General features: G+C 28.0%; 1 protein-coding gene across 12 annotated transcripts in view; it reads right to left on the minus strand.

The window, feature by feature from the left end:
• Positions 1–26,920, minus strand: part of by (focal adhesion protein tensin) — a 752,581-nt gene that overhangs the window by 353,755 nt on the left and 371,906 nt on the right. For 2 of the 12 annotated variants that reach the window (XM_075355562.1, XM_075355560.1), the window contains exon 2: positions 17,086–17,250. The exons of the other annotated variants lie outside the window; for them this stretch is intronic. In XM_075355562.1, coding sequence (XP_075211677.1) covers positions 17,086–17,250 — 165 coding nt within the window. The remainder of the gene's footprint in view (positions 1–17,085; positions 17,251–26,920) is intronic. 12 annotated transcript variants of the gene reach the window in all.

The raw sequence follows: 26,920 nt of genomic DNA on the forward strand, positions 1-26,920 counted from the left end.
CAATGTGTGAAATGCATTATCTGTCAATAGAACTTACGTACATCATTTTTAACCACTTTCATTCATAAAACAACTTATCCTCAGACATTCTACATTTCTATAAATGAAAAGAAGTTTAAACAGACGAACTTATAAATTAAAGTTGTCGCACAGTCTACTGTTCGAAGTTATACCGGATTTACTGCTCGGAGCGTTTGACACCTTCTACCTGCCTAGACAAATGGCTTCCTGTTCAAATTTATTTATCACGGAATCGTGTATTTTGGAAAGTGCAAAATAAATATTAAATTTAATTGATTATGTAACTGTAACATTACTGATTACCATATTAGGAAAAAAATATAAATAAGCCATCAGTATTCTAATTAAATTATGCATGATGAAATAATGTAGAATTCTAATCAATAAATGCATTAAGATACGAATATGCTAATTTTTAACATATAATTTTTTTTATATACACACAACTCTGAGCAATTAATTTAGCTCTCAATACTTAAATATTAAAAAAAATATGTATTATTAATTCAAGTTCCACAACATTCAAGGACAGCGCGATGTCAGCAGAAAAATCACTTCATTCCAATATAAAAAGAATTACTTCCGTTTTGTCACAACTGACTATTATATGTGACTACAAAACACGGTATTAATATGTAAAAATAGATAAGCTTGCATAACAAGCAAGATAAGATAAAAAACAACAAAACAAAAAGAATAAAAAAGTCTACATAAATAGGAGTCACAAATCACAAGCTTCATTGATCAGAAACAGCCAACACCCTGTCTGGCTTTTTGCCTGCTTAACAACTCAACCTTGCTCTAGAGAACTAGCTGCATCCTTATATGATTAATAATTTTCTGTTTCTTCTCATCACTAAAATAACTAATAATAAATAATAAAAATTTGAAAAATCCATTACTTAGCTCGACTTTTTTAAACTACAATTACTGTTAAGTTTAAAGATTATTTCAGATAAAAAAAAAAAAAAATAGAAGGAACTGAAAATACAAACAAAAAAAAAAATAATAAAAATGAATGTACGAGTACCAAACAAATACGATTTGACTGTATAAGTAAATGTAAAGTTTATAATGGTTAAAGAAATTAGTTTAAAATCAAGCAATTATACCAAACAATAAAGTTCATAATCATAATTATAAAAACATCTACATAAAAGGAAAAAAAGCTGACAAAAAAGTAGTAATACTTTCCTGGCATTGGTTATTTATTCTTATATAGTGAAAAATTAATGAAAAAAGTTACTTAAGACTTTTTTTGCAGTGGGAGAAATTTATGAAGAAGTTTTATTGTAAATCATCATTATACGTTCAAATAAATGAAAAAAGTTTTAAAAACTCAAAAAATCGATATTTTTCTTTTTTTTCTACTCCTCAGCTAAAAAATCACCTACCCAGAAATTTTTTTAATTTTTCTACTTTTGCTATGTTAAATGGAAGAAAATAAAACAATTCCACTGAAACATGTACAATCAATAAAAATAAAAAAGTTATCTAAGATTCTTTTTTTTTGGTGATGGGGTGTTGGTGGGAGTTTCAGTTATGATGAGATTTTACTGTAATACATATTATTATTAAAATTTTATTATTTAAACTTTCAGTAATATTAAAAGGTAGTTTAAATAATCTAACAAAAGTTTTTAAAGTTTACAAATTTATATTTTAATCTTTGATCAGTCCCCCCCCCCCCAACCGATATTCTCACACAGTATTTTTTTATCACTTTTACGGTGACTAGGGCATAAAAAAATTCAATTAAAAAAGGGCAATAAATAAAAAGATAGAAGCAGTGAAGTAGTAATAAATAATTAAAAATTATTCCTCCGCTACGACCTATTTTAATAAAATATTATTTTTATGTTCAGTATATATTATGAAAATGAAATAAATTTATTTAGCTAACTATCTGAATGCACCAGGTATGTTACTTCCCTCATTAATGTAAGAATCTATCAATACCTTGAGAAAAATTTAGGCTGTCTAAGGTACTCACTAGCATATATTCATCTTCAGGGAATAGTTAAAATTTAAACGAAATAAAATTGGAGTAAAACTAAAATTATTCATTCGCTCAGGATCCGTTTTACACAAAAAAAGAAAAGAAAAAGAAAGAAACTTATACCTAAAGTTTAGATATATATGTTTTCTTATAAATTTTAAATGGGAAAAAACCATAATCACCCTCCAACATAAAATGAGCCACATCATTTTGTGGGATTTACAATGCAGGATGGGTTTTATTACAAATATTTAAGTAATAAAATGTTAAACAATTTTCTTAAGAGAATTCTGTTTCATTAAATTTCCGAACATAAGATCCTAAAGAATTTTTTCTTGTAAAATATGATTCAGTTGATTGATTTTCATTTTTGCAACAAGTTTCAGCAGTTAGTAGGGAGGGAACTTAAAGCAAATTTAACCTTCACATGAATATTTTACAAACAGAACGGAGATCTACTGCAGCCATTGAGTCAAATTATATTTCTCAAATAATTTTCATAAGAAAACACTACCGGAATTGATTTGAAACTTCGATCAAGATATTTTGACAGTTAAAAAGAACTAATTCGAACAGTAATTCGGATATTTTATGAAATATAAAATAAGCTTTCCTTTTCAGATAAGAGAATAAAAAAATAGTGAATCATACAGAATAAACAAACCACCGGAAATACATGTAGCTAAAAGTTAAAATGATAGAAAAGTACAAGAAACAGTGAGTCGTTTATGTTTGTATATAAAATAACTCACCCTTCTTGAACTTAAGATAACTTATTTACAGAACCAACAAAACAAACATTTGTATCAACAATCATAAAACCACGTCAAAATCTGCGGAACAAAATGTCCACTGTTAACAATAATATTATTGTACATTGCAAGCTACCTCTTAAGATATACTCGTATCAGTTGATATAGGAAATGTATATTGTCAATATTCTAAATTTAATCGATAAGACTAAAAATATTTCATATTATTTATTAATAATATATATTAAAAAAACGATCACAAGACTAGAGAAGAGAAAAAAAATCAAGAATATAAAATCAAAATAATCTGAAATTATTATACTCCTGTTCAAATCGTATTTTATCAATTTCAACTAACCCAACGTACTTAGAAATCAACACTGAAGTATATAGTACGAGTACATAGACAAACGTAAATACAGTATTATATTCTAATTTTTATAACAATAAAATCTTTTTATTTGTACTTTAAAAACAGCATAAAGAACTCATCTCACTATTTATTTAATAATGTGTTCGTTTACATAGACAACATTTGTCAAATAATAATATTACACAAACTTCATTGACAATATTATAACGTAACAGTTGGTTACATATATAAAAGACATCTAAATCCACTTTTTTTTGCAAGTAAAGTTATTTTTATTACAATCAACCCAAATTAACCAGAAATTACAATAACTTAATTATTACAATAAAAAAATGACATGCAAAAAGAGATCTCCATTGAAACCTCTCAAGAATTATAAAAATAAATGTAATAAATATTCATGTATAAATATATACATGCATATGTATATAAGTCTCATCTTATGCTATGTCACCTTATACTTAGTACTGTAATATATATATATATATACAATTAAGTCACTGATAAGTCCAAAGAACAATGATCAAGTTCATAACATAAAAAGAAAATACAAAGAGTATATCTGACAGGTACATAAAGAATTAAAAAAAAAAAACCTACCAAACGAAGAAATATAAGAAAGAGAAAAAATAAAAATAAACAATTAAACTGAAAAGAGCTCGATGGAAATAAAACTAAACAAAACAAGTTATTCATACTTTTTGCTTAGCTGTTATAAGTTTATAACAGCTAAGCAAAACAAGTTATTCTGACGAAGGATAATGTCCTAATGTAGTGGATTACCAAATCTCGAAGAACCTTACAAATCCAAAAAGTACAGTCGCTTTAGGCGCCGAACGTCCCGACTATTATTCAAGGGGTTAACATGAAAGTCCTGTTAATAGGTTATCAAGCCTATTAACCTCTTAACAGTCATTTTTAATCTAATTTTGTATTTGGTACTGAATCGATGTATCTACTCTCGAAAACGCTCGGCATACCCAGATAATCATGTATCTCAGTAATTCGTATAAAACACGGCGTCTATGTTATAGTTTTCAATAATTTATTCTGAAATCGTTTAACAATGTCAAACTTTTCCTCGCTTATAGTGCCCCACAGCTGATCCCGTAAGTCCAAATAAATAGATTTTAGGATTGTTGTATATAACCTTTTATTTTATAATAACTGCGACCTCCTGCCTAGCAACCAGTACATCTCCCTCGACTCAATGTCAAACTATTTCCGTTTCACTCTGACGTCAGTCTCCATGTCAGATGGCGTTCCAGGTTCAGACCCAGGTATCGCACACTGTTAGAATTGCGAGATAAAAATGACATTCAGTTGAATTTCAAGGACCTCCTCAACGCAAAACTAACATGTGTAGACTACGGGATTTACCTTCATGTTCTATTTAAAAAGCCATTTACTACTTCCAATACAGTCTACAGCTTAGAAGAAACTGCGATAGAATCAGCATCCACAGCCTAGAGTGGCGTGTCGTCCGTAAACGATGCACCCTTGACGTCTTCAGGAGTCAGAAGGTCCGCCGTGAAGAACGAAAACAAAACAGGTCCTATAACCGACCCTTTAAGAACAACTGACTCGGCATCAAAAAATGCCGACAAGTCCTGATTGTACAACTGTACCTTCACTTTTGAGAAACATCCGTTATGATCAAATAAGGCTGAAGAAGGCTCCTTTATACAATAGCCAATTTATACAATAGGCTAGGAATCTTATCAAAGACCAGCTTGGACGTCTAGAAAAAAAACCGAGCAAAACATCTCTTGTAAGCACTTGCTGATAATGTTCAAATGCAAATTTAATCAAAATATTTTTATGAGAAAGAATTAAAATATTATAATTGAAACTCCCATAATATCTAAAAACGAATAATTGCACAATAATAATAAAAAAAAAAAAAATACTATTACGTTTCTACCAGAAGTGATATTCATACAGATTTTTATTTAAAATGACAATGTAAATGGATTTTCAGCAAGACCCCCCGGTTTAGTTCAGTTTCCATCAAATTTTTAGTTATGGATTCTGATTTACATAATAATGCAATAATGCCATAAAACTACAACAAGATTCGAAATATTTTACATGTTCTTAATGTGCAATAACTTTTTTCTTCTTTTAATACTTCTTTAATCATAGCAGCGTTAAATATGTTTCCAAATTAAAAGCAATATATTAATGTTAGATGAAAACGTAGATAAGATATACCGATCAAATTATTTTCAAGCACTTCTATCTCAGAAATGGCAAAAAAAATGGTTTATGTAATTAGGAGGAATCGTTCAAATTCACTCTTCTACATATATAAAAATGAATGTTTGTTTTCTTGTCCCGTATGCGTTCCTATACCATTCATCCGACTCCGATGAATATCGGAATATATATATATATATATATATATATATATATATATATATATATATATATAGAAAGAGAGAGAGAGAGAAAGAGAGAGAGAGAAGATAAAAGATTATCCGTGTGGGCAAGATACATATTACAAAGTTTTACATTTTTTAAATTCATCCGGAGGCGTATCAAGCAAAACAGTACCTAAAGAAAAGGAAAAACTCTAAAGATCTCGTAGAAAAAGGTATTTAAGCTCATACACTTTTATTAAGTGTATGAGCTTAAATACCGTGAATAAAGTGGATAAATAAAAATAAATAAAAAAGTGTTTAACAAACTTGCACAATTGAGATAACATTTTATTAAAAGTTTGCAAGTTGTTGTGAGCACGCCCGCGACGGTTTCTAAATTAGTTTGGAGCTGCTAAGTGGCGCTGGAGTCGAAATATTTCAAAATTTTATTTATGGTCCGATTTGATTCATATTTGTCCAAAACGCTAAAATATTGGTCGATACACAATTAATAACATGTAACCACATAGCGCGGACGAAGCCCCGACGGAGATGCTAATAACAATAAAAATAAGAGTTCAAGAAATCACTTTTTGTATATAAATCTACATATAACTTAAAATTAGTTAAAATCTATGGAAAAAATGCATTTATTTTTCCATATAGTAACAATAAACTGACACCGAAATACACTTAAGTTTTTCTATGATGGAAATAAAAAGTAAATGTTTCACAGCAGTTTAATGCATAACAGAGTAATTTTCGACGACAGCATGTAGATTGGTGGAATAATCGGCCAATAAATTGGTCATGTTAGGTTCAGTAAGTACCCCAAAGAAAGATGAATAAGAATTATGTTTTAAGAAATTATATTTCATTTTTTTATTCATGATTTTTTTTTCATTTCTTTTTTTAAACCATAGGTAAATCGATCGACAAATTACAATATGAATGAAGACTATCCAATGATATTCCCCGTCGAATGCAAATATCAATAATATACGTTACGTTACTTCTCAAGAACAATACATAATGAGTGTACACCAATACAATGGTAGAGAACAGTACAAATAAAAATAATAATTACTAAAATTAAAAATTTGACAAGATATTTCAACAAGAATAACAAGCGAGACAATACGTAAGATAATAATAATAATAATAGTAATATGCGAGATAATAGAATCAAACTTAACCGACATCAAAATGATCAATAATTAAGCAATCCTAATAGATAGTACTACTGAACATAACACAAGTAATACTCCTTATTTTACACGTTCAAGTCGAATAATTAATTCTCACATTAGTCATCACCACATAAAAGTAACATAACAAGTGTAACATAAAAATTTGAGACATAATATAGAACCAATCTACCAAGACTTAATGATATACGTCGACAGGATATCAAATATGTAGAACAACTAAGAAGTCAACATATTTATAAAATTAATTTTTAAAACGTATTTTCACATATTATTATAAACATTTGGGATAACATTTCATTTATTTTTTATAGAGGTATCATTAATCGTTTTTAACAACTTTTGTTTTATTTAAGCTATATTATACGTATATTCTCTTGTTTATTTATTTTTTACCTTTTCACCGACCGACGATTAATTTTTATTTTGCATCTAACTGCCTTATACATCTTTCAGAATTGTGATAGAATCAGATAAAATTATTTTCTTACTCTCTCTCAACCCTGTGTGCGCGCGCTCTCTCTCTCTCTCTCTCTCTCTCCCTTCCTCTCGTGTGTGAAATAATTTTAATATTTTAATAATATTTATTTACATTTTATGATGATTTATAAATAAATACATTTGTCAGTTAACATACGACACTACCAAAGCATTTAATATCAAAGAATTTCATTTATACAACCAATTACACAAAGCGAAATTACGTTTACGTAGCTTATAGATATTTTATTACTAATAATAAATAAAATACACAATCATAAGTAAACAAAATTATTTATTTTAACGGAAAAAGATAGAAACAGAAAAACAGTATAAATGAATTGAATAAATCTACTATTTCTTTGTAACTTGCTTAAGAAATAAACTGTAACAGTATACGACCGGAAGAGTTAAGAAGTAGTTTATAAGTATTTATTTGTCCTACACTAATAAAATTAAAAAAAAAAAAAAAATGCTAATAAAGAAGTAGACTGCAAGCGCAAGTGTTGTACGTGGCGTTATAAATGAAGGAACGAAGGAGGAATATTGGAGAGGCATATGGCATGTGGTCCACTTGACGTTGAACAGACATTGTTAGGATAAGAAAGTACAACGCCTGGCACGTTACGAAGAGCTCTAAAAATCAAATGAAGTCTTCTTTTCACCTACTACTTTTTTTTACTTTCTTAATGTGAATTTAATTTACTATCATACAAAGTAATCACTACATCAAACAAATATTGCAGTTATGAAGTTTTTATATAAATCAAATTCGTATGTCTGCATCAAAAATTTAAATTTTACAAACACTGGGATTCTATAATAAATCCCAGTTAAACTTAATTTATAAAAAAATTATACAATCAACGTAATATAGAAGCATCACAACTATTCAATAAAACGTTTCTAATCCAAAACGAACAATTAAATAAATAATATAATTGAATATAAAATATAATAGAACATTAATAATAATAAAATGTAAATTTTTTAAGGTAGAATTAGATTTGTTGGATTATATTACCATACACAAACATAAAAAAACTTTTAAATGAACCTTCAAGGGACAATGAGGGCAAGTCTCCTTTATTTGTTATCGATGCATTTATAAACACTTGTTTCCATTTCAATATACGAATGAAATATTACATGATCAAGACACATTCAGTAATATCCAAGATGTCTGTGACAAAAAAAAAAAAACAACAAAACACATTGACACTCGTTTTAGAGTTATTAATAAGCAAATTTACATTTAAAAAAAATTAACATTATTTGGGATATAATAACCTGGGCAAGAGATGTTTGTGGGAAGTGAAGATATACATGAGAAATTTACAGAAATGAGTGAGACTTTAAACTGAGACAAAACAAAAAAATGACAAAATCTTATAAAGATGAAACAGGTTTAATTTCAGAAAACTTTTTGATTAAGTAAGTAAGAAAGAGAGTAAATATAAGTAAAATGTAACAAATAAATTAATACGTAGGGTATCAATTTAAAAAAAAGGAAAACTTTCTCAAAAAGGTTACGATTACCTGAAAGGGGAACAAAAAAAAATACTATTCATATTTTATGAATAAGTAATTCCAGTAATGACTTTACAGGATTGGACGATGTCAACGGATAAAGAAATGATAGAAATAATGAAGAATTTGATGAGATAAGAAAAGAATGAAGCTTAGAAGGAAAAGAAAAACCAATGAATTAAAATTTAAATTGAACTTGGAAATGTAGGGAAAAAGATTTTATCAAGGAATGAAAACGAAATGAGCATGTTGAAAAAAATAAAAATGAGTCAATCACATTAGATTATGAATAGGCGACATATAAAGGTCAAAGTAAGTGCGGTAGATCTGAGAGAAGTTTGCGAAGGTGGTCTATACCGTAAATCTAAGAAAGAATCGTTTAGAATAGCTTACGTAACAGAGAAATTTTGAAGAAGCCTCAACACAAAATTTATAATCAAAGACTGAATAAAAAATACTATTTTTTGTAAAAAAAAAAAAAAAACAGTTCAAGCGCTTTAAGTCAAATTTTTTGTGATATTTTTTAAAACCTTTTATTTAACTCGCTTTTAGAATAATCAAATCTTGCAACTGCTATATCTTTTGATCTATCGTATGAAAAACAATGAAATTTGGCACACGTATTTCGATGACAATACAGCACTCCGGTGTCGGAATTTCATATGACCCATCCCCACACCCCACGCGCTACCCTACCTAAATTATTTTTATCTTCAACGAGAATAGAAAATTAAAGATCAATAATATTTTTTAACCAGCTTTATGACTTACTGTATAAAAATTTATTTTCCTCATACAACATCACTTCCTCAAAACAAGTTGGAACTTTATTTCTTATGAAACATTACCTATTATGAAACAAACGTGATTACCAGAAATGTTATAGTCCAGTTACGACTAATACTTCATGAAGTCATGTTAGGGAAGGCGAGGAAAGAGTTTCAGTTGGCATTTTCATTGGAAAAAAATCAAAATCAAAAACTATTACATCATTATTTTACGTAATAAAATAAATTTGAAGACAGATTACAATGGAAACTTTTGTTGTCTCTTTCCTGAGCGTCTTCTCTCTTCTTGTTCTTGTAATCCACTTCTTTTTTCATAACAGTTTACGTTCCATATCTTCTTCATCTTCGTCTTTTTCAATCTATATATCACATATAATCATTTCAAGGTCTTACTAATAAAAAATATAGTTAATAATAGAAACGAGGACACCAGAATTCGTGAATATCGCAATAAATTTTACTAATCCGTAATATTAACGATAAGATAAAAGACAATACTGAAATAAATATGAAAAATAACAAAGAAAATAAGTTAACATTGTTTGGTTTGTTTTACGCAAATGTATTTTATTTACTAAAAAAATTTTAATCAGAACGATTTATCTACAAATAGATAATTGTTCAAAACAATTAGTTGTTTTTATAAAAGTAAATTTTTTTAATAAAATTTTCTTTTTTGGATGAAAAAGCGAGCATCTACAGCTTTAGTCATTAGTCCGGTGGAAATTAGTAGCGTAAGAAAGATACCATGCCTGACCGGGATTCGCACGATTTGGCCTACGCACGAAATGCCGAGACGCTACGTACTCAGTTTCAGGAGGTCGGCCTAATTATTTAATTTTTGATGCAAGAAATAAATTTATGTATTTAGAGAAATTTAAGTTTGTGGCAGAAGTAAAAGCAAATATAGATGTATGCAATTAAGATTATCATCTGTGTAACTTAAAACAATTTATCATATGAAAAAAAATACATAAAACAGTTATAAAAATTGAGATATTGACCAGTAAATTAAATTATTAAATTATTAAATTAAAAGAAGATGTTTTACATAAAATTAAAAAAAAAAACATTTATTAAAGGGTTGAGATATCAATTTGGTATCGAAAGATTAGGTGGCCGATTATCTTAGACATCATTTTTTAAACATTACTTCGGCCAAGGATTTATAAATATTCGACTAGCTCATCGCATGATAAAAATATTAAAAATAAAAAAATATAGAAAGGTAAAGGTATACGTAAAGATAAAAAAAAATATTTTCCTCCTATGAAAAGGGACGTTCGACCCCTTTAAATTGTAATACATAAAATAAATAAATTTATTGCACATAAAACATACAAATTGTGTGTGTTTATATATATATATATATATTTTTTTTTTTTTTATTATTTATTTATTCATTTATTTTTACTGAATAAGTATACTGAACGATGTACTATAACTGACATTAAATATATAGAATATACTGTATATATATCTCTCTGCACATCTGTATGTACTGCATATTTTTAACAATAATAATAAAAATTATTGTTCTTGGACGAGTTTTACTTCTGATCTTATGATTAAAAGTCAGATAAGATCCAAATTACGTAAGTTCTGGCAAATTTAATAAAAATATTATTCTAAAGAAAAACACTGATAAAATTACATTATGCCTATACAAAGCAAAACATAAATGATTTTACGACGTATAGAAGTACTAAAAACAGAAATAATAACTGTGAACAGTGGTGATAAATATTTTAAACAGGACTAATACAAACGCGATAAATAAAGAAATATGAAAAAATTATGAACTTCATTGAAAAAAGTGATTTAATATAAATAACAGTGATACGAATACAACCTTAAAAATTTGATCAATTTTATCTAACAGGAGAAAGAATTTGAATTTCCAGCAAATAATATAGCTAAATACAATAAAGCCAATTACCAAATGTAAAAACAAAAAAAATTTCAGATTTAAAAAAAAGATTTGTGAATAGCCTTCTACACCTAAATTCTCAGATTCAGCTCCCAGTTATTTATAACGAGTTAATTCCAAATTAGTCGCTAATTACGTTAGTAAATGTTGCGACTTAAGAGGAAAAAAGTTAAAAGAAATGCGTTATAAAAAGAAGTACAGATTTAAGAAAATTAATTAACACTTAAATAAATGGGGAAAACCCGAAATGTGTAGAATTAAAGCCGATATTCAATTCCCAATAAGGGCTGGTATTTTTTCTTCCAATATTCTCAATCACAGTTATCGTCCGCGTAAAGCTACTCGCACGAATCAGGAATAATATAAATCAGGAAAAAATGATAAGAGTATTTTCAGATACTTTGATAAAATACTTTTCTTTCTTTTATATCAAGGAACGTAATGTATTTAAATTTTCTTTTAAAAAATCGGTTATAATCTTTTTATTTTAATTCTAAAAACCACGAGGAAGGAAAGCATAATTACATAAATTATTTTTAATAATGACATTAAACAGTGAGATCAAGAAATAAAAATCATAAATACTTAAATAAAAAAAAGGAAGAATATAAGTAAGGTAATATATTTTCAAGTTGACAGTTTTTTGCTAGACTTAAATTTAGAAGTACGCAAAATGAAAACCAGGAGCGCCAGCAATCAGTAGTGTATGCAGTTTGCGTGGCCCAGTTGCTGTGCAAACTGAATAACTGTTAATCAGGTATTAAGGCTGTATTTTACAGATTTTAATTAATAATATTCAACAAAATTACACCTCAATAAAATTAATATATGTACAGCAAAATAAAAATGCAATATCTTGTAAGAAACTTTTTGAAGTTAATTCTAAAAGTAAGTTTGTTTCCGACAAACGCAACGTATAATTAAAAAATAAAAAATAAACAGAATGTTGAAAATATTGATTTCATTTGATATAATTAAAAAGAAACAACTGGAAAGGAATAAAGTATTAATGCTTTATTAATAACAGGCAAAAATAAAATGAAACATAATTATAGTAGAAAAAAGCGTGAAATATGTTTACTTTTATAAATTACTAAGCTACTGTGGTTATTCAGTAGTTATAATACATATATTAAAGAGGAAACCAGAATACCATTAAATTTGTATAAAATTAATGTAAGAAAAGGATATCTGATTACGGCTGACGGTAAATAAATTAAATTATATAAAATAAAGAGATGAAGCTGTGAAATTAATAAATAAAAACATTATAAAATAATTCTGAAAGTTTTACTGATAAATATAAATCTAATTCAACAAGTAAACAAATAACTGTTCTGAATATCAATATGAAAATAAATAAAGGACACAAGAAACTTTCAGTTTTTTTAATATTAATAATGTAATTAAATGTAAAAATACCATTAAAAAATTAAAACAACATATCCTCCTTTTTTATATAAAAATAAAAGGATACAACAACCACAATTTTTTAATAATCACAATTCGGTTAATTACAATCGGTCCAAGAAGGAACCAACAAGTAAATAAAATTACAATAAGCACTTAATTAATGTAAGTTTTTTTTATTAGTACGTGGTTTTTCAATGAAACCCTTCCCATCAATAAAACACATATACGTAAGACAAAATGCTAAAGTGTGATATAAATATTGATAGTATGATATAAAAATACGATAATATATAAATGCTTAAGACTGGTTCATTTGTATAAATGCACTTCAAAAAAAATACAAAACTCCATAAAGCCCAAACAAAAAATGAAATAACATTAAAGGAAAATAAAAACAAAACTGTTATACAATGTGCTTATGAAAAAAATTTACGCCCTTCATCAGGCATAGAAAAGATACGAATCACTGGGGATATGGTCCCAGCCCTAGAGTCACTCAGACTCTCCAGTTCCAGCACATGGAAGCGTTTAAATCGCTGTATATCCGCTGTTGTCTAGGAGATTCAGCGCTACGTAGTTCACATGATTACGTAACCGTTGTTTGTAATTTGAACCGAATAGCATGATTTCCTCGTGGAAATAAAGCAATTCCAGATAGTTATGAATTGCTTCGTTCCGTGCAAACTTAATCACAAAATTAAGTTGCGAGAGTTAAAAAAAATCTAACTGACAAAAAAAACCGTATGAAAAAATGAATTTTCAGCCGAATTTAAATACTTATTTATGATGCTAGTAAACCTATATTTTTTCTAAGAGAAATTCATTTTTAAATGCACTAAATCACCTTAAAACTGAGTTTTTGGATCATGCAAAATAATTTTTTTTTTTGCATAAAAATGAATCATTATAAAAAGTTATATTTTTTAATAAAAAAAAATCACACTAACATTAGATATAAGTGGTGACAAAAGTATTAATTTATTAAGCATTACTAAACTAGCCAAATACAAACCGGTAATTTTCAAAAACGATTAATAAAATTTAATATAAAGTTAATTTTTAAAACTTAACTACTAACTTGTGTTTTATGTAGATTACTATATTTTTGTATGTAGTGTTAATAAGTGCATGCAATTTTCACAAATTATTCGAAAAACAAAAATATAAATTTTTTTCCCATATTAAAAACCATTCTTAAGCGAGTTTACAATCTTGATTAACAATAAATAACGGTTGGTGGAATTTTTATATTAATTTACTATCGAACTCTTACAAATTTTTTTTTTTATATACTATACGAGTAATACGATACATACAAACACGAAGGTAACATATAGATTCTCCAAGAATTCTTCCAGAGATCATGATATCCGAACACTATCCTTAATGAAAGTGATAATTTTCGAATAGATTTTCATGATTTAAATTATACAGCGCTACAGTTGTAATTGTTGAAAAAACCTTCCTAACATTCAGAATGAAGAAAAAAACAAATTAAACCATAAAATAATAATTCCGAAAACAATAAATCAATAAAGTGAAGTAAATGATTGCAATTAAGATTATTAAATAAAAAATAACAATAAAGAAATAAGTGTAAAATGTTTAAAAATGGTTTAAATGTTCTTAAAACCCGGTTTTAGTTCAACTTATAAATTCACCTCATTAAATTTTTACCAAAAAAAAAAATATATATATATATCTTTATATATATATTTCTTGTGTGCGTATGTATGTCACTGAACTCCTCCTAAACGGCTGGACCGATATTGATGAAATTTTTTGGGTATGTTCAAGGGGATTCGAGAATGATTTAGATTCACAATTTGGTCCACTGGAAAATGTTTTTTTTAATTAATTTTTTTATTTATAAGTAGTTGTTGATTTTGGAATTTTTTACATTGGATCCGGCAGACTGCACTACCATCGCAGTAATATTCAATATTCCATTTTAATTTTAGTTTGTCCCGACAGTTGGTGCTGCGATCAAATTGAGAAAAATATTTCGTAATTTTGTGTTAATATTGTGTTACAAAAAATCGCGAGAAAACAGTTTTTTAATAAATAAGAGGCTAATAAATCAGATGGAAATGTAAACAAAGAAAAACCAATCAGATCAATGCAAGATGGCCGCTGTCAAACACTACGACCAATCACAAAGAGCCCGTATGAACGTTGCCAATGTAAACAAAATCACAACTGATTAAGTAACAAGTAGGCAGCACTGCGATCGCGTTTATTTAGAATTGTGCGCGTATTGAGAAATATTATATTATTATTTATTGAAATAACGTTTTAAAGTGTAATTAAAAAATATACATTGTGCAAATTTGTAAGGTACAGTATTGAAGTAAAAATATTTTTTTTTTTTAATTTATTTATGTGTTGTTGATCTTGGGAAGGTTAAGGTTCACAATTGGAATAATTTGAATTAAATCTGATAGGACGATTGGATTTATTTACATTCTGAATTTTATAAAGTTAAAGGTGAAATTTTATAAGGTTGCGTAATGTTTTGTAAGTTTCTTAATGTTCAGTATTAATTGAAATGATTTTGCAGCCACAAACGTTTCGTTAAAAAATTATTTTCCACCGAATACTGTGATTAGAGTGGTGTGAATTAAATCCGATAGGTAGTGCTGTTGTTTTGCCATTTGGATTTCTATACATTCTGACTTTTAAAAAGTGAAAGGTTAAATTTTGTTAAATTGCTAATGTTCAGTTTTTTAAGGTTTTATGAAACTTTCAATTGTTGTCATTTATCTGTATGTATACTCAGATCTAGCAATAGCGAAGCATTGCCGATTCTGCTAGAATTGCGCGCTTATGGAGAATATTATATTATATTATTATTTATTGAAATAACGTTTTAAAGTTTAATTAAAAAATGTACATTGTGCAAATTTGTAAGGTGCAGTATTGAAGCGAGTATTTTACATGATTTTTCATGAATTTTAATGATGAATACACGTGCATTCAATAACAATCAACTTAACCTACAAATTTAAATTGTCAGTTCTCATTTGATTCTATGCAACTTATACTTATTGAACGGCTCTTTGAAAATAAAAATTTAAGTTTGTAAAATAAATTATAACATTTATAAAATTAAAATATAAATTACTTATAGTTATAAGTATATTTAAAAATTGAATTTATGATGTTTTAGTTGATTAATTTTATAAAAAGTTTTCTAAAATTACTTTTAATTTACAATTATCTAAAATTTGGTAAAACAGATGTTAAAATAAAGAATGAGAAAAATGATGAAAATTTCCACTAAAATTTTAACTACGTTGCTTTTTTTTACAGTGCTTTAATTTTTTATTAATTGATTAATTAAGGTGTTACATAGTTATGAAACATCAAAATTATTAAATAAAAAAAAAAATATGTAGGAGGTACTTTTTTAGAATGATAAGTGAAAATTAGTAATAATGTGGATGAAAATTTATTAATTACACTAATTATTAATTTTACGACGTTTCGATTTTTTAATTCAATTTCATCGGGCATCACAATATTTAGTGAAAATAAATATTAAGCATACTACACATAATTAATCAATAAACCCATTACAATAATACAACAATCACAAACTGACAATATCATACTAATAGTCATTTTAATGAAATTTAGAACACATTCCTGCTAATTTTAACTTAATTAAGTTACTTATATTTATGTGTGTGCATTTATTACAGAATAATGCCGCGTCAGGAAAACGTCTGTCGGGTCCGCTAATATATATATATATATATATATATATTATATTAGTTTTTCTTTGAAAATATACTTTTAAAATAGTAACCCTTTTTTTAATCTTACCTCCCCACCCGAAAAAAAATATAAGATAAATGAACTCTATAGAAATTTCATACGGCCTAGATTTGATTCTATAAATAACAAAACTGTTACTATTTTTGTAACACGATTTAATTTAGATATTACAAGATAACAAGAATGTTGTCTGTTTTTGAATAAAATAAATAAATAAACTTTAAAGTTTAGTATTATTTCACCACAAAAAAAGAGCTTAGTGATACGATCAGCCTTCTCATAAAAAAAACCTACATGATAAAATAAAACCTACTTGATAAGGCAACAGCTTATCAAGTTGCTGAAACAAAGTAAATAATCTTTAAAGAAATAATTTTGAAAATATTTAAATTGATATTTATATTTCATGAATTTATAATGATTTATTTTTATTTTATAATCTGCTTACCACTGATGAATTATCGGACGATTTTTGTGATTCAGTGGTAGTGGTTGTTGTTGAAATTGATTCAGGTCGTTTATAAGCAGCCACAGAAGGGAACGTGTTGAGTTTCATTTCTTGCCACTGTTTGTAGATAAGCCATGATGTATCCGTGAATTTATGTTCCTCATCCTGTAGAATAACTTTTTATACATAAAAACTTTCTAAATATAAACAATTTGAACCTCCTGTACTTCTAAAATACACGACAAAAGTACACTTTTTGTTTTGGTTTTTTTTTATAAAAATTATATACTTGTGTTTTATAATATAAATTATTTTTTTTATTGTTGATTAAAGGTAATTTTTATTACTACAAAAATCCGTGTAACTATATCTAAAAGAGAAAGTACTTATACATTATAAATTGTCACCCTGAAATCTGTTATGATTAGTAAAAACCGTATTAAGCTACAATACAAATCCTAGTTAAAACTGACTGGCCACGAATTAAAAATTAAATTATTTAGAGTTACGCAAAAGTAAAAAGATTGAAGAAAAACAAAATATAATTATTTAATTGGTAAGAATAAGCTAAATATATTTCTAAACTTAAAATTTTTAACAAGATATAACCGAATCAAATATAAAGTTTAAGACAGCTAAAAGTAACAAATTTTATACAATTGGCAGCTTCTATTCTTTTAGAACTAAACAGAATTAAGAATATAGCATAATAAACTAAAAAGCTGAAATTTTACTGAGTTTTCTTAACCGCATAAAAAAGGTAACTGAAAAAACTTGTAAGAAAACCGATTTCTTAAAAGAAAGATCAGAAAGTTTGAGAATTCTAAAATATATATATTATGGTAAGTTTGATAAGTCCGGTGATTATGCATAATTACCGGTTAATTTGATTAATCGCCTTCAACGTTGGAGAATGACATATATAATTTGTATATTTTACGTTAAACAGATGAGGTTAGCGAGCGTAGGTTATGTTGATATACGTACCTTTCGTCAGTAACGGCATCAACATAAACTAACCAACCATAACCTTTTCTTTTTTCTTTTCCTGTTTAGCCTCCGGTAATTACCTTTCAGATAATACTTCAGAGGATGAATGAGGATATGTATGAGTGTAAATGAAGTTTACTGTAGTAAATGAAGAGTCTTGTACAGTCTCAGTTCAACCATTCTTGAGATGTGTGGTTAATTTAAACCCAACCACCAAAGAACACCGGTATCCACAATCTAGTATCCAAATCCGTGAAAAAAAACTGACTATAGGACTTGAACGCTGGAACATTCGACTTCCAAATCAACTGATTTGAGAAAACGGGCTCACCACTAGACCAACCCGGTGGGTTAACCAAACATAACCTATGCTCGCTAATCTCAACTAATTAACAGTAATGTTTTGTTTATTTAAATATAATTATAATAAATTCAGTAATTCCTGCATATAGTTGAGTTATTTTTCAAATGCAATACAAACGTAAAACAATTTTTTCCGGCTGTAAAAATCGCGCCACCTAGTATTTCAATTTCAAATTATACGGCATAACTTCAAAGACATTAATTGTAGAGGAGAATGTCCTCTACATTTTTTGTTTGTAAAACGTTTCTCTAAAATGCATAGATTCAGAGAAAAACGCATTTCAAAAACTTTTTGAGTTTTTCAAAAATCTATGGGAGGGGGATGTTAAAAATCTGGAGTTAAGCTTCCCTCATCACCCCTAACATATGGAAAAAACATCAATCGGTAGGTAAGGACTTTCAAATAAAAATACAAATTGACTGTATTATAGAGTACGTTAAAGTACTAGTCTGATGTTTGGTATATTGTGAGTGTGAGATCCGTGTCTGTTGACCGTGGTACCCGAATGTGTGGGAGAGCGTATTCCCCCCTTCCAGAAGTAATGCACACCAACTTTACCAGGAAGGGCAGGAGCCCTTCCTGTAGCCAGGAGTGTAGCCAAGTAGCCAGGGGTGGAGGTTTAGTCGGTAGTGCGCAGGAACACATACGCATTTAATAATATCTTGCGGTACCTGTTAGCGAGCCCGACACTGCTCAGACGCCCGTACATAGGTTTCCTTTACCTCTTTGTCAAAGCTTGGTAGGGTATCGATACCCTGTAAAATCATCCTGATCGAAGAAGACGGAGCCTGCCTCTTTCGTTCGCTTTCCTATCTCATTTCGATATTCAAATGCTGTATGGATAGGTGCGTGAAATAATAGTAACTTACGTCGCTGATAATTGAACGATTTTTCTTTATTCATCTCACGATGACCGGCGATGATTATTCAAGTTCCTCATAAAAAATTATATAGTTTAATAAAAACTAAATTGGAAATTTTAATTAAAAAAAATAAGTGACAGATAATTTAAGACCAAAAATAGTACAAGTTATTAATTATTTAATAATTTTATAATAAATATATTACCAATAAATTATGTTAATAAAATAATAATTAATACTATTACAATTTTTCAGAACATAATCAACTTTAAAGAAGTTAAAAAAAAAATCTAATAAAGAAAAAGACATGTAACGTGTTAATTTTTGAACAACCAAAGAGAACAATAACGATACAATTCTGTTAGCGGAGATAAAATAGAGAATCAATACAGGTAGAGAGATAAATACGATGTAGAAAAAAAATAGAAGAGAAGAGAAGGTAGAAAGTATAAAATAATATGAACATGAGAAGAACGTGGCCTAACAAGAACGGGCCACGGTATACTGAACGGAGCAGCCCAGCATGTTAATATACAAGAGAGAAGAGACGTAACTGGCCTGAAAGCATATAAATCCGCGCGTACTTCGTGACAAGAGCAAATATTGATCGCATACCACAATAAACTGGTACTGACCTTGCTCCAGTCTATACCGTGAGATCTGATCACGGTCCCTTCCTTCTAGACATAACAAGAAACACCCTTAATGATTACGATAATACGGTAAATAAAAGTTAAAGAAAAAAAAAATATATATATATATTCTTATAAATACAAATGTAAATTTTTTAACTCGAAAAGATAAAACTAAAATAATTGTTTGACAGCAATTTTTAATCCACTGTACCATTCAAAGAAAATAAAATAAAATTATAAATGCATAATAAACATTTTACAGTAAAAATATAATTATTGAAAAAAAAATTCGACAAAGAAAGCAAATTTCCATCCAATAATTAACTAAGCAAACATATACAATTCAATATTAATAATTATATTTAAAATATAGCCAAAAAAAAATTATAATAACTAACAATAATTAAAATTAATCACAAGACAAATTTATATTGCTACTGAATTGAGTTATATAAGAATGGAAAGACTTCTGTCAACCATTAAGTTAACAATCAGTATAATGAAAAAAAGAATAAATTTAATTCTACATAATCATAATTTTTAATCAAGTATTTTTTATTTGTACATAGTTAAATCTCAATTATTATAATAGATATAGCCTAGTCTAGCTCTAATGATCATTGTTTTTAATAAAGCTTAAAATAAACGAAAAATTTCACTTGATATATTTATAATTATACTTAATTAAATAAATAAATATGATTACATAATTCGCTTACTTTGATGATATATTATTATACGTAATTTTTTTTTTTTAACGTATTGAAATACACACATAACAAGCTTAAAATTGCGGTACTCTTCCAGATATCTAATCTGAGGGAACCAAAAAGTTACACTCTTAATTCGAAGAAATAGAATTTTACTCACCTAATAATGTAATTATTAGCTTAATAAATTTAAACCCTACTCAAATTTTAACAAATCCTTTTGGTAAAAGTATTAATATCTACCGAGAGGTTCTAGAGTTTCACCGAAAATCAATAGAAACATATATTTATGTACGAGCAGCACATTAAATACCATAATCGTAGCTGCTGTAGGCAACTTGAAATAAATCACAAGTCACGTCTGAAAATGACATACCTATTCCTAAGAATAACAAGCATTTTATGACCAGGCTTACGTAGAAAATGAGTGTGAAACGGTCTTCTGTTTCCTTCTTTACAGAGTTTATATGAAGCTGCTATTCAGCATCCCAAGCCCTCTGAAACGCATATAGTATTAAACCCTACGTGTGACCCCTTCATTCTGTTTGCCACAAAGATTGGTTGATGTTAAACTACCTTACTTCTTTGGGCCGGACATACCTACCGGAACTACGTCCGGCATGGCAGTTCAGCCCCCCCCCCACGGTAGATCTTTTTTATCGCCTGCTTCTTCTAATCTCCGAGAAGAAGTGTACCGGACCCGACTATGTCGTCCCCCCCCACCGGGACCGGGTCTCGGTCTATACTTTTTAACGCCTCGCGCCTCTAACCACTGAGCAGGGAGAACCGGGCTTGACCAAGTCTCCCCGGCTCGCCAACCAGCATCCGGGTCTGCGTCTTTTATTTTCCTCCATCCCAACCTAACTACTACTCATTACTACTCTCAGAGTAGGCCACTCTGACTGACACCTCGTGTACCTCAGTAACTTTACAAGCATCAACCAGTAAGAAATATTGAGACAAACTGTGTAAACGATTTTTTTTGCATGATTATTTCACCATATAAACTTAAATTCTGTACATAAGAATATGAAATAGAAATTTTGTAGTGTATGAAATCAGGGACTTCTGAATGAAAGGCTGAAACGGTGCCATGAAGATCAGCAACGACTAATGAACTATTTTCTGTAAGAAAACAATGCGTTATATGGACACTACTTTAATTCAGCAGGAAAACATAGCACAAGAAAAAAAAATTTACGTCTTAAAAAATGTAATCCAATGAAACATCATACAGAGTACTACCGATCGAAAATAAGTCTCTCCGGAATGTGAATATATACATTTTATTTAATCAATATATTCAATTAATTTTCTTGAATTCTCGGGAAAAAATTTTATCCATATCAGAATGATACTAGATTATATATATATATGTACATTATTACTTCGTAATGAAATCCAATAAGTAACAATGACAAAATCATTTTTAAAAACTCTCTAACCTTTTACGTAAACAATACACATTTTTGTTAAACTAATCTTCAGCTTAAGGCTAGTAATACTTGTAATAATAAGTAATAGTTATAAAACTTATTATTAAAAATATTACAAGGGTTTATCTTTCTCTAAAAGAAACGTTAAATTCGGTTCAGTTTGTAAAAGTATATTATCGGTTAAAACATATTAAATTAAAATGTCCTATTTTTTTAGCTGGTTAAAAATAATACGCTGTAATCTGATTAAAAATATAATAATAATTATCTGTATATAACTCTTAGTTATATAACACACCATAAAGACATTAGGAAAAAAAAGAAACGAATCGTAAAAGAAGAAATGCAGAACACAAAAAAGTTATAAAAAACTTATGTGTGGTTATTTTTTTAAATATAAAATAAAATTTATTACAACCACATACAGTCATTTCGACACGGTAAAAAATAAATTTGGCCCAATAGTTCAAAAGACATTAAAATAAACCGACTGAAATAAAAAAAACCTGTAAAACAAGCGTAAAATTTAAAAATAAAAAAAACTGGTTTTCACAACATAAAAACCGAATTCAAAAACTGAAATACATAACCATTTTTTATGTATTTAAATAAATATTTTTAAACGTATAACTTTATCCTATATTTCATTACTCTGTGATTCCATTCACTGTTTAATTTTTCCTTTATTTAATAAAAATAATAATTTCTGCACATTAATCTTTAAAATAAATTAAATTTTTAACTAATGTCTAACGACGATATATAATAATAGGAACATTTTAAAGAATTAATTATAAATGGTAAAAAAACATGAGAAAAGAATTTAAGTTTTTTTTTTCATTCCGAAATAAAAATATACATATTCTTTATTAGCTCAATCGTTCACTTCTTCAAATAATTTGTTGTCTTTATTGGCGCCAAGATGATAGTTTTACGATATGAAAGAAATATATGATAAATAATGTATAGAATAGTTTATTAAAAACAAAATATAATAAAAGAAAGATATAAAAAAAAGGATAAAAAATATATATGTGGGAAGAAAGTTAAAAGAATAAGAGACATTAAGAATAAAACACCTACAACCAAATCCAACAGACGATGTAAACTACGATATATAAGAATGAAACGGGATGCTAAGACAAAAGAAGAATATTTTGGAGTTTATCCAGAGTAAGGGCTCCCACGCAATGCATTTGCATGTCTCACCGGACGACCATTAGACTTACAAAGAGATCGTCAGGACATCCGTAAATCTCGGTCACCTTTACGAGATCCGATCTCCATATTCAAGTACGCTACAAACAGCATGGCCCAGTTTCAAATCAAATTTACATTTTGAACTTCCTAAAATAATAGTTTCAAAAAAATGGACTGTCACACCACTTATAACCACTCTTTAGATTAAATAAATATCTATATAATTTATTTAATTATATTTAAGAAAATGTTTTAATAGATTTTACTGATAAGTACACATTTAAAAGAAACAAACGTTTAAACATACTATACAACTCGCGTTCTTGAATAATTTTGTATCCTCATCTCACATGACATCATGACATCATAAATCTACGAGTATATTCGAAGATAATTATTTAAAAGGTGTTGAAAATTCTTCCTAGAAATTAAAAAATTATTACTTGAATCGCTTGTAAACATCTAACTTTAAATACAGACAAACTGTTGTATTGTGCTTCTCAGTCAGACAGAACATTGTTAATAGGTTGGAGAAGAATCTCATTATAACGATAGTATCTGCCTGTAATCTAAAATTTCTGGTTTTTTTTTAAATATAAACTGCTCTTTGGATGATCAAATTGTAACAAAAAAGAATGCTAATCTTCTAATCATTACAAATTATTTATTTTGCCCATTACATTACCGTCTGAAATATATCGTGGAGCTGCCTCAATAATTAAAGCGAATATACAAGATACAAAAATGGGTTATTAGATCATTATGAGGCAGTAGTTTTTTTTTTTTTTTGTAAATGTAGAACTATATTTAAAAATTTAAACGTTAACGTTTAACTTTAACGTTATCCATGTGTTTTTTTTTTCACCTCCAGGTCCACCGTTAGGCACGCTTCAAAGGATGAGATGAATGATTTGTAGCGTGTGTTAAAATGCCATACCTGAGCGGGATTCGAATCTGGAACCACGTGTTTTCTTTTTTTCTTTTTCCTGTTTAGCATCCGGTAATTACCGTTCGGATAATATTTCAGAGAATGATATGTATGAGTGTAAATGAAATGTAGTCTTGTACAGTCTCCGTTCGACCATTCCTGAGATGTGTGGTTAATTGAAACCCAACCACCAAAGAACACCGGTAATTCACGATCTAGTATTCAAATCCGTGTAAAAATAACTGACTTTACTAGGAGTTGAACGAGACCTTGTGTTTATTTTCATAAATGTGCACTCTGCTAAGAAAAAAAAAAACATTTTGTTAAAGAAAAAATAATATTCACATAAATCAAATCGAAATGAATGAAGATTTACGTTTAATTGTATTTTAGTGTTGAAAAATTATTTATACATATTTGGTAATTTTGAAATGAAATTCATTTTTTTGTGTAACAGAATATTTTCGTACAACTCAACACACCGATAATTTATCAGAAGGATCTTTTTCATTTGCCTTTAATAAAATAAATTACCAAATCATTTAAATGATCTCATAAATTTAAATTCATTAGAATTAAAAGATTTTTTTTACAAATACAATCAATATTAATCTGTCGGTGAATATTTTTTTAATTATACTAATAATTTTTTTTTTGCATTTCCGTTCTATATTGTATAATGCGATTATTTTATAGCGCACATCATTCAAAAGTACAAACATACTGGATAATGTGGTTTTTAGTGATGTGGCGTGTTTTCATCTCAGCGGTTACATCAATAGTCAGAAAAATAAATATTGGTCAACACAAAATCTATACATCCTATATCAATCGCCGCTGCACTGACAGAAAGTAGGGGTTTGATCTGCGATTTCTCGGCGACGAATAGTGAGCCCGATGTTTTTTTAACGTGACCCTTGACAGTCCGGTACTCCAGGATATAATTGTGTAACTTGTAGCTCTTCTCCAGCCTGATGAACGCTATTGTTAGCTGCAATAAGACGGAGCAACGAGCCATACAACCAAAAACACCATTTTTGGAATTTTTGGAAGAAATGTTTGGTGATCGCATGATCTCAACTGGTCTGTGGCTCCTTCGATCCCCTCAGTTATTGTTACCAGATTTCTTCCTCTGAGGTTTCTTAAAAGGAGTGTATAATGATCAAACCCACGTACTCTACAAGACCAGGACGAGCCATTCATTACTGTTGAGATGAATTTTGTTAGCCCCGAATGTACTACGAAGGATGTCAAAAAATATGGTACGAAGGGTTCGGAGCTGCCTTCAGAAAACTGATAACATTTCCAACTCTAATAAGATATTACTACCAGTTGGGCATAACAACATTCCATGAATCAAATTAATTTGAATATTTTTGTATTATAGTCCACAGTGGAATTACAGTGCACAGTATTGTGGTGTGCACGATTTAAATGATCGCACTGTACATAAATGTATACTTAAATAATTTTCAATAACACCTTCAGAATTAAGATTTATTGTCTAGTTATTTTATATACCTAATATCTTATCTTATTTAATATTACTTCATGCATTTATATTTTTAATTTCTGAAAGAGAGTTTACACTACTTATGTTTTATTTTATAATTATTGTGCATTTTATGATGTTGCTCTGTCTAACTTTTATCATGATTTCCCTTGATTTATCCAGGCAAATGTTAGAAAAGTTCCTTTTTTATTCGTAGTTTAGTGTAACTACCATTCCCAACGTGATATATTATTATGTACTGGTCAGAATAAAGACTTATCTTTTTTTTTCGACAACTCTGAAGCTTGTACCCTTTATAACTGTAAAATTGGACGAAGGTGTTATTTTCTGCCCTAATCATAAATAAATAAAAAGATTTCAATAAAATTAGTATTATTTATCTTTTTAATATTAAGCGAGGTTTTTGTGGTATTTTCAGTGAAAAATTTTAATTTTAAAACGGTTGATATTAAATACAAATCTAGAATAATATAGAAAAAAGTAAATTTGGAATAAGTAAAGACTAATAGTACAATTGCACGGTTAATTTTTGTAGCGTATGAAAACATATAAGGCCTGACTGAAATTCGAATTAAAAAAACTACTGAATGAAAGATGAAAATGTTACTACCCCACCAAGGAATTAGGTGATAATTTATAAAGAACTGAAATTCAAAGAAATGCCGATTCATTTAATAAGTAATTTGTATAAACATAATTTATACAATTTTAATTCATAAAGTAATCATAATTACTTTTAATAAATTACAGCTAATATGTATAATAAAAATTAGCAAATAATTTTAACATTGTTAGGATCACTCACAGAAATTTCTCAGGTTATTTAAATACAAATAATATATATTAAAATGGTTTAAAACTTTTAATCAAAATATTTTAAAAAACGTGGAATAAGAAGGAAGGTTCTTTTTTTTAAACATAAAACAATTTCATTTTTAAACGCAAAATCACATAAAACTCTTTAAGTAAGTCTAGAAATTAATGAAATTTGTTAATACTTACATACAACATTAATAAGAAATAAAAAGGTTACTAAAAATAAGAAAACCCTTACAAATTTTATCACTTATTTTATATTAATTGTATTATTTATAAATAATTCTCTGAAAATATGAATTTAAAGCTTTGTATCCCTGATATCGTTTGTTGATACTGAAATATTTTTTTACGCTTGTTAAAAATGGTTCAGCCCTTTA

This window comes from Lycorma delicatula, chromosome 2 (assembly GCF_047948215.1).
Source record: "Lycorma delicatula isolate Av1 chromosome 2, ASM4794821v1, whole genome shotgun sequence".
In the NCBI taxonomy this organism is placed as follows: Eukaryota; Metazoa; Arthropoda; class Insecta; order Hemiptera; family Fulgoridae; genus Lycorma; species Lycorma delicatula.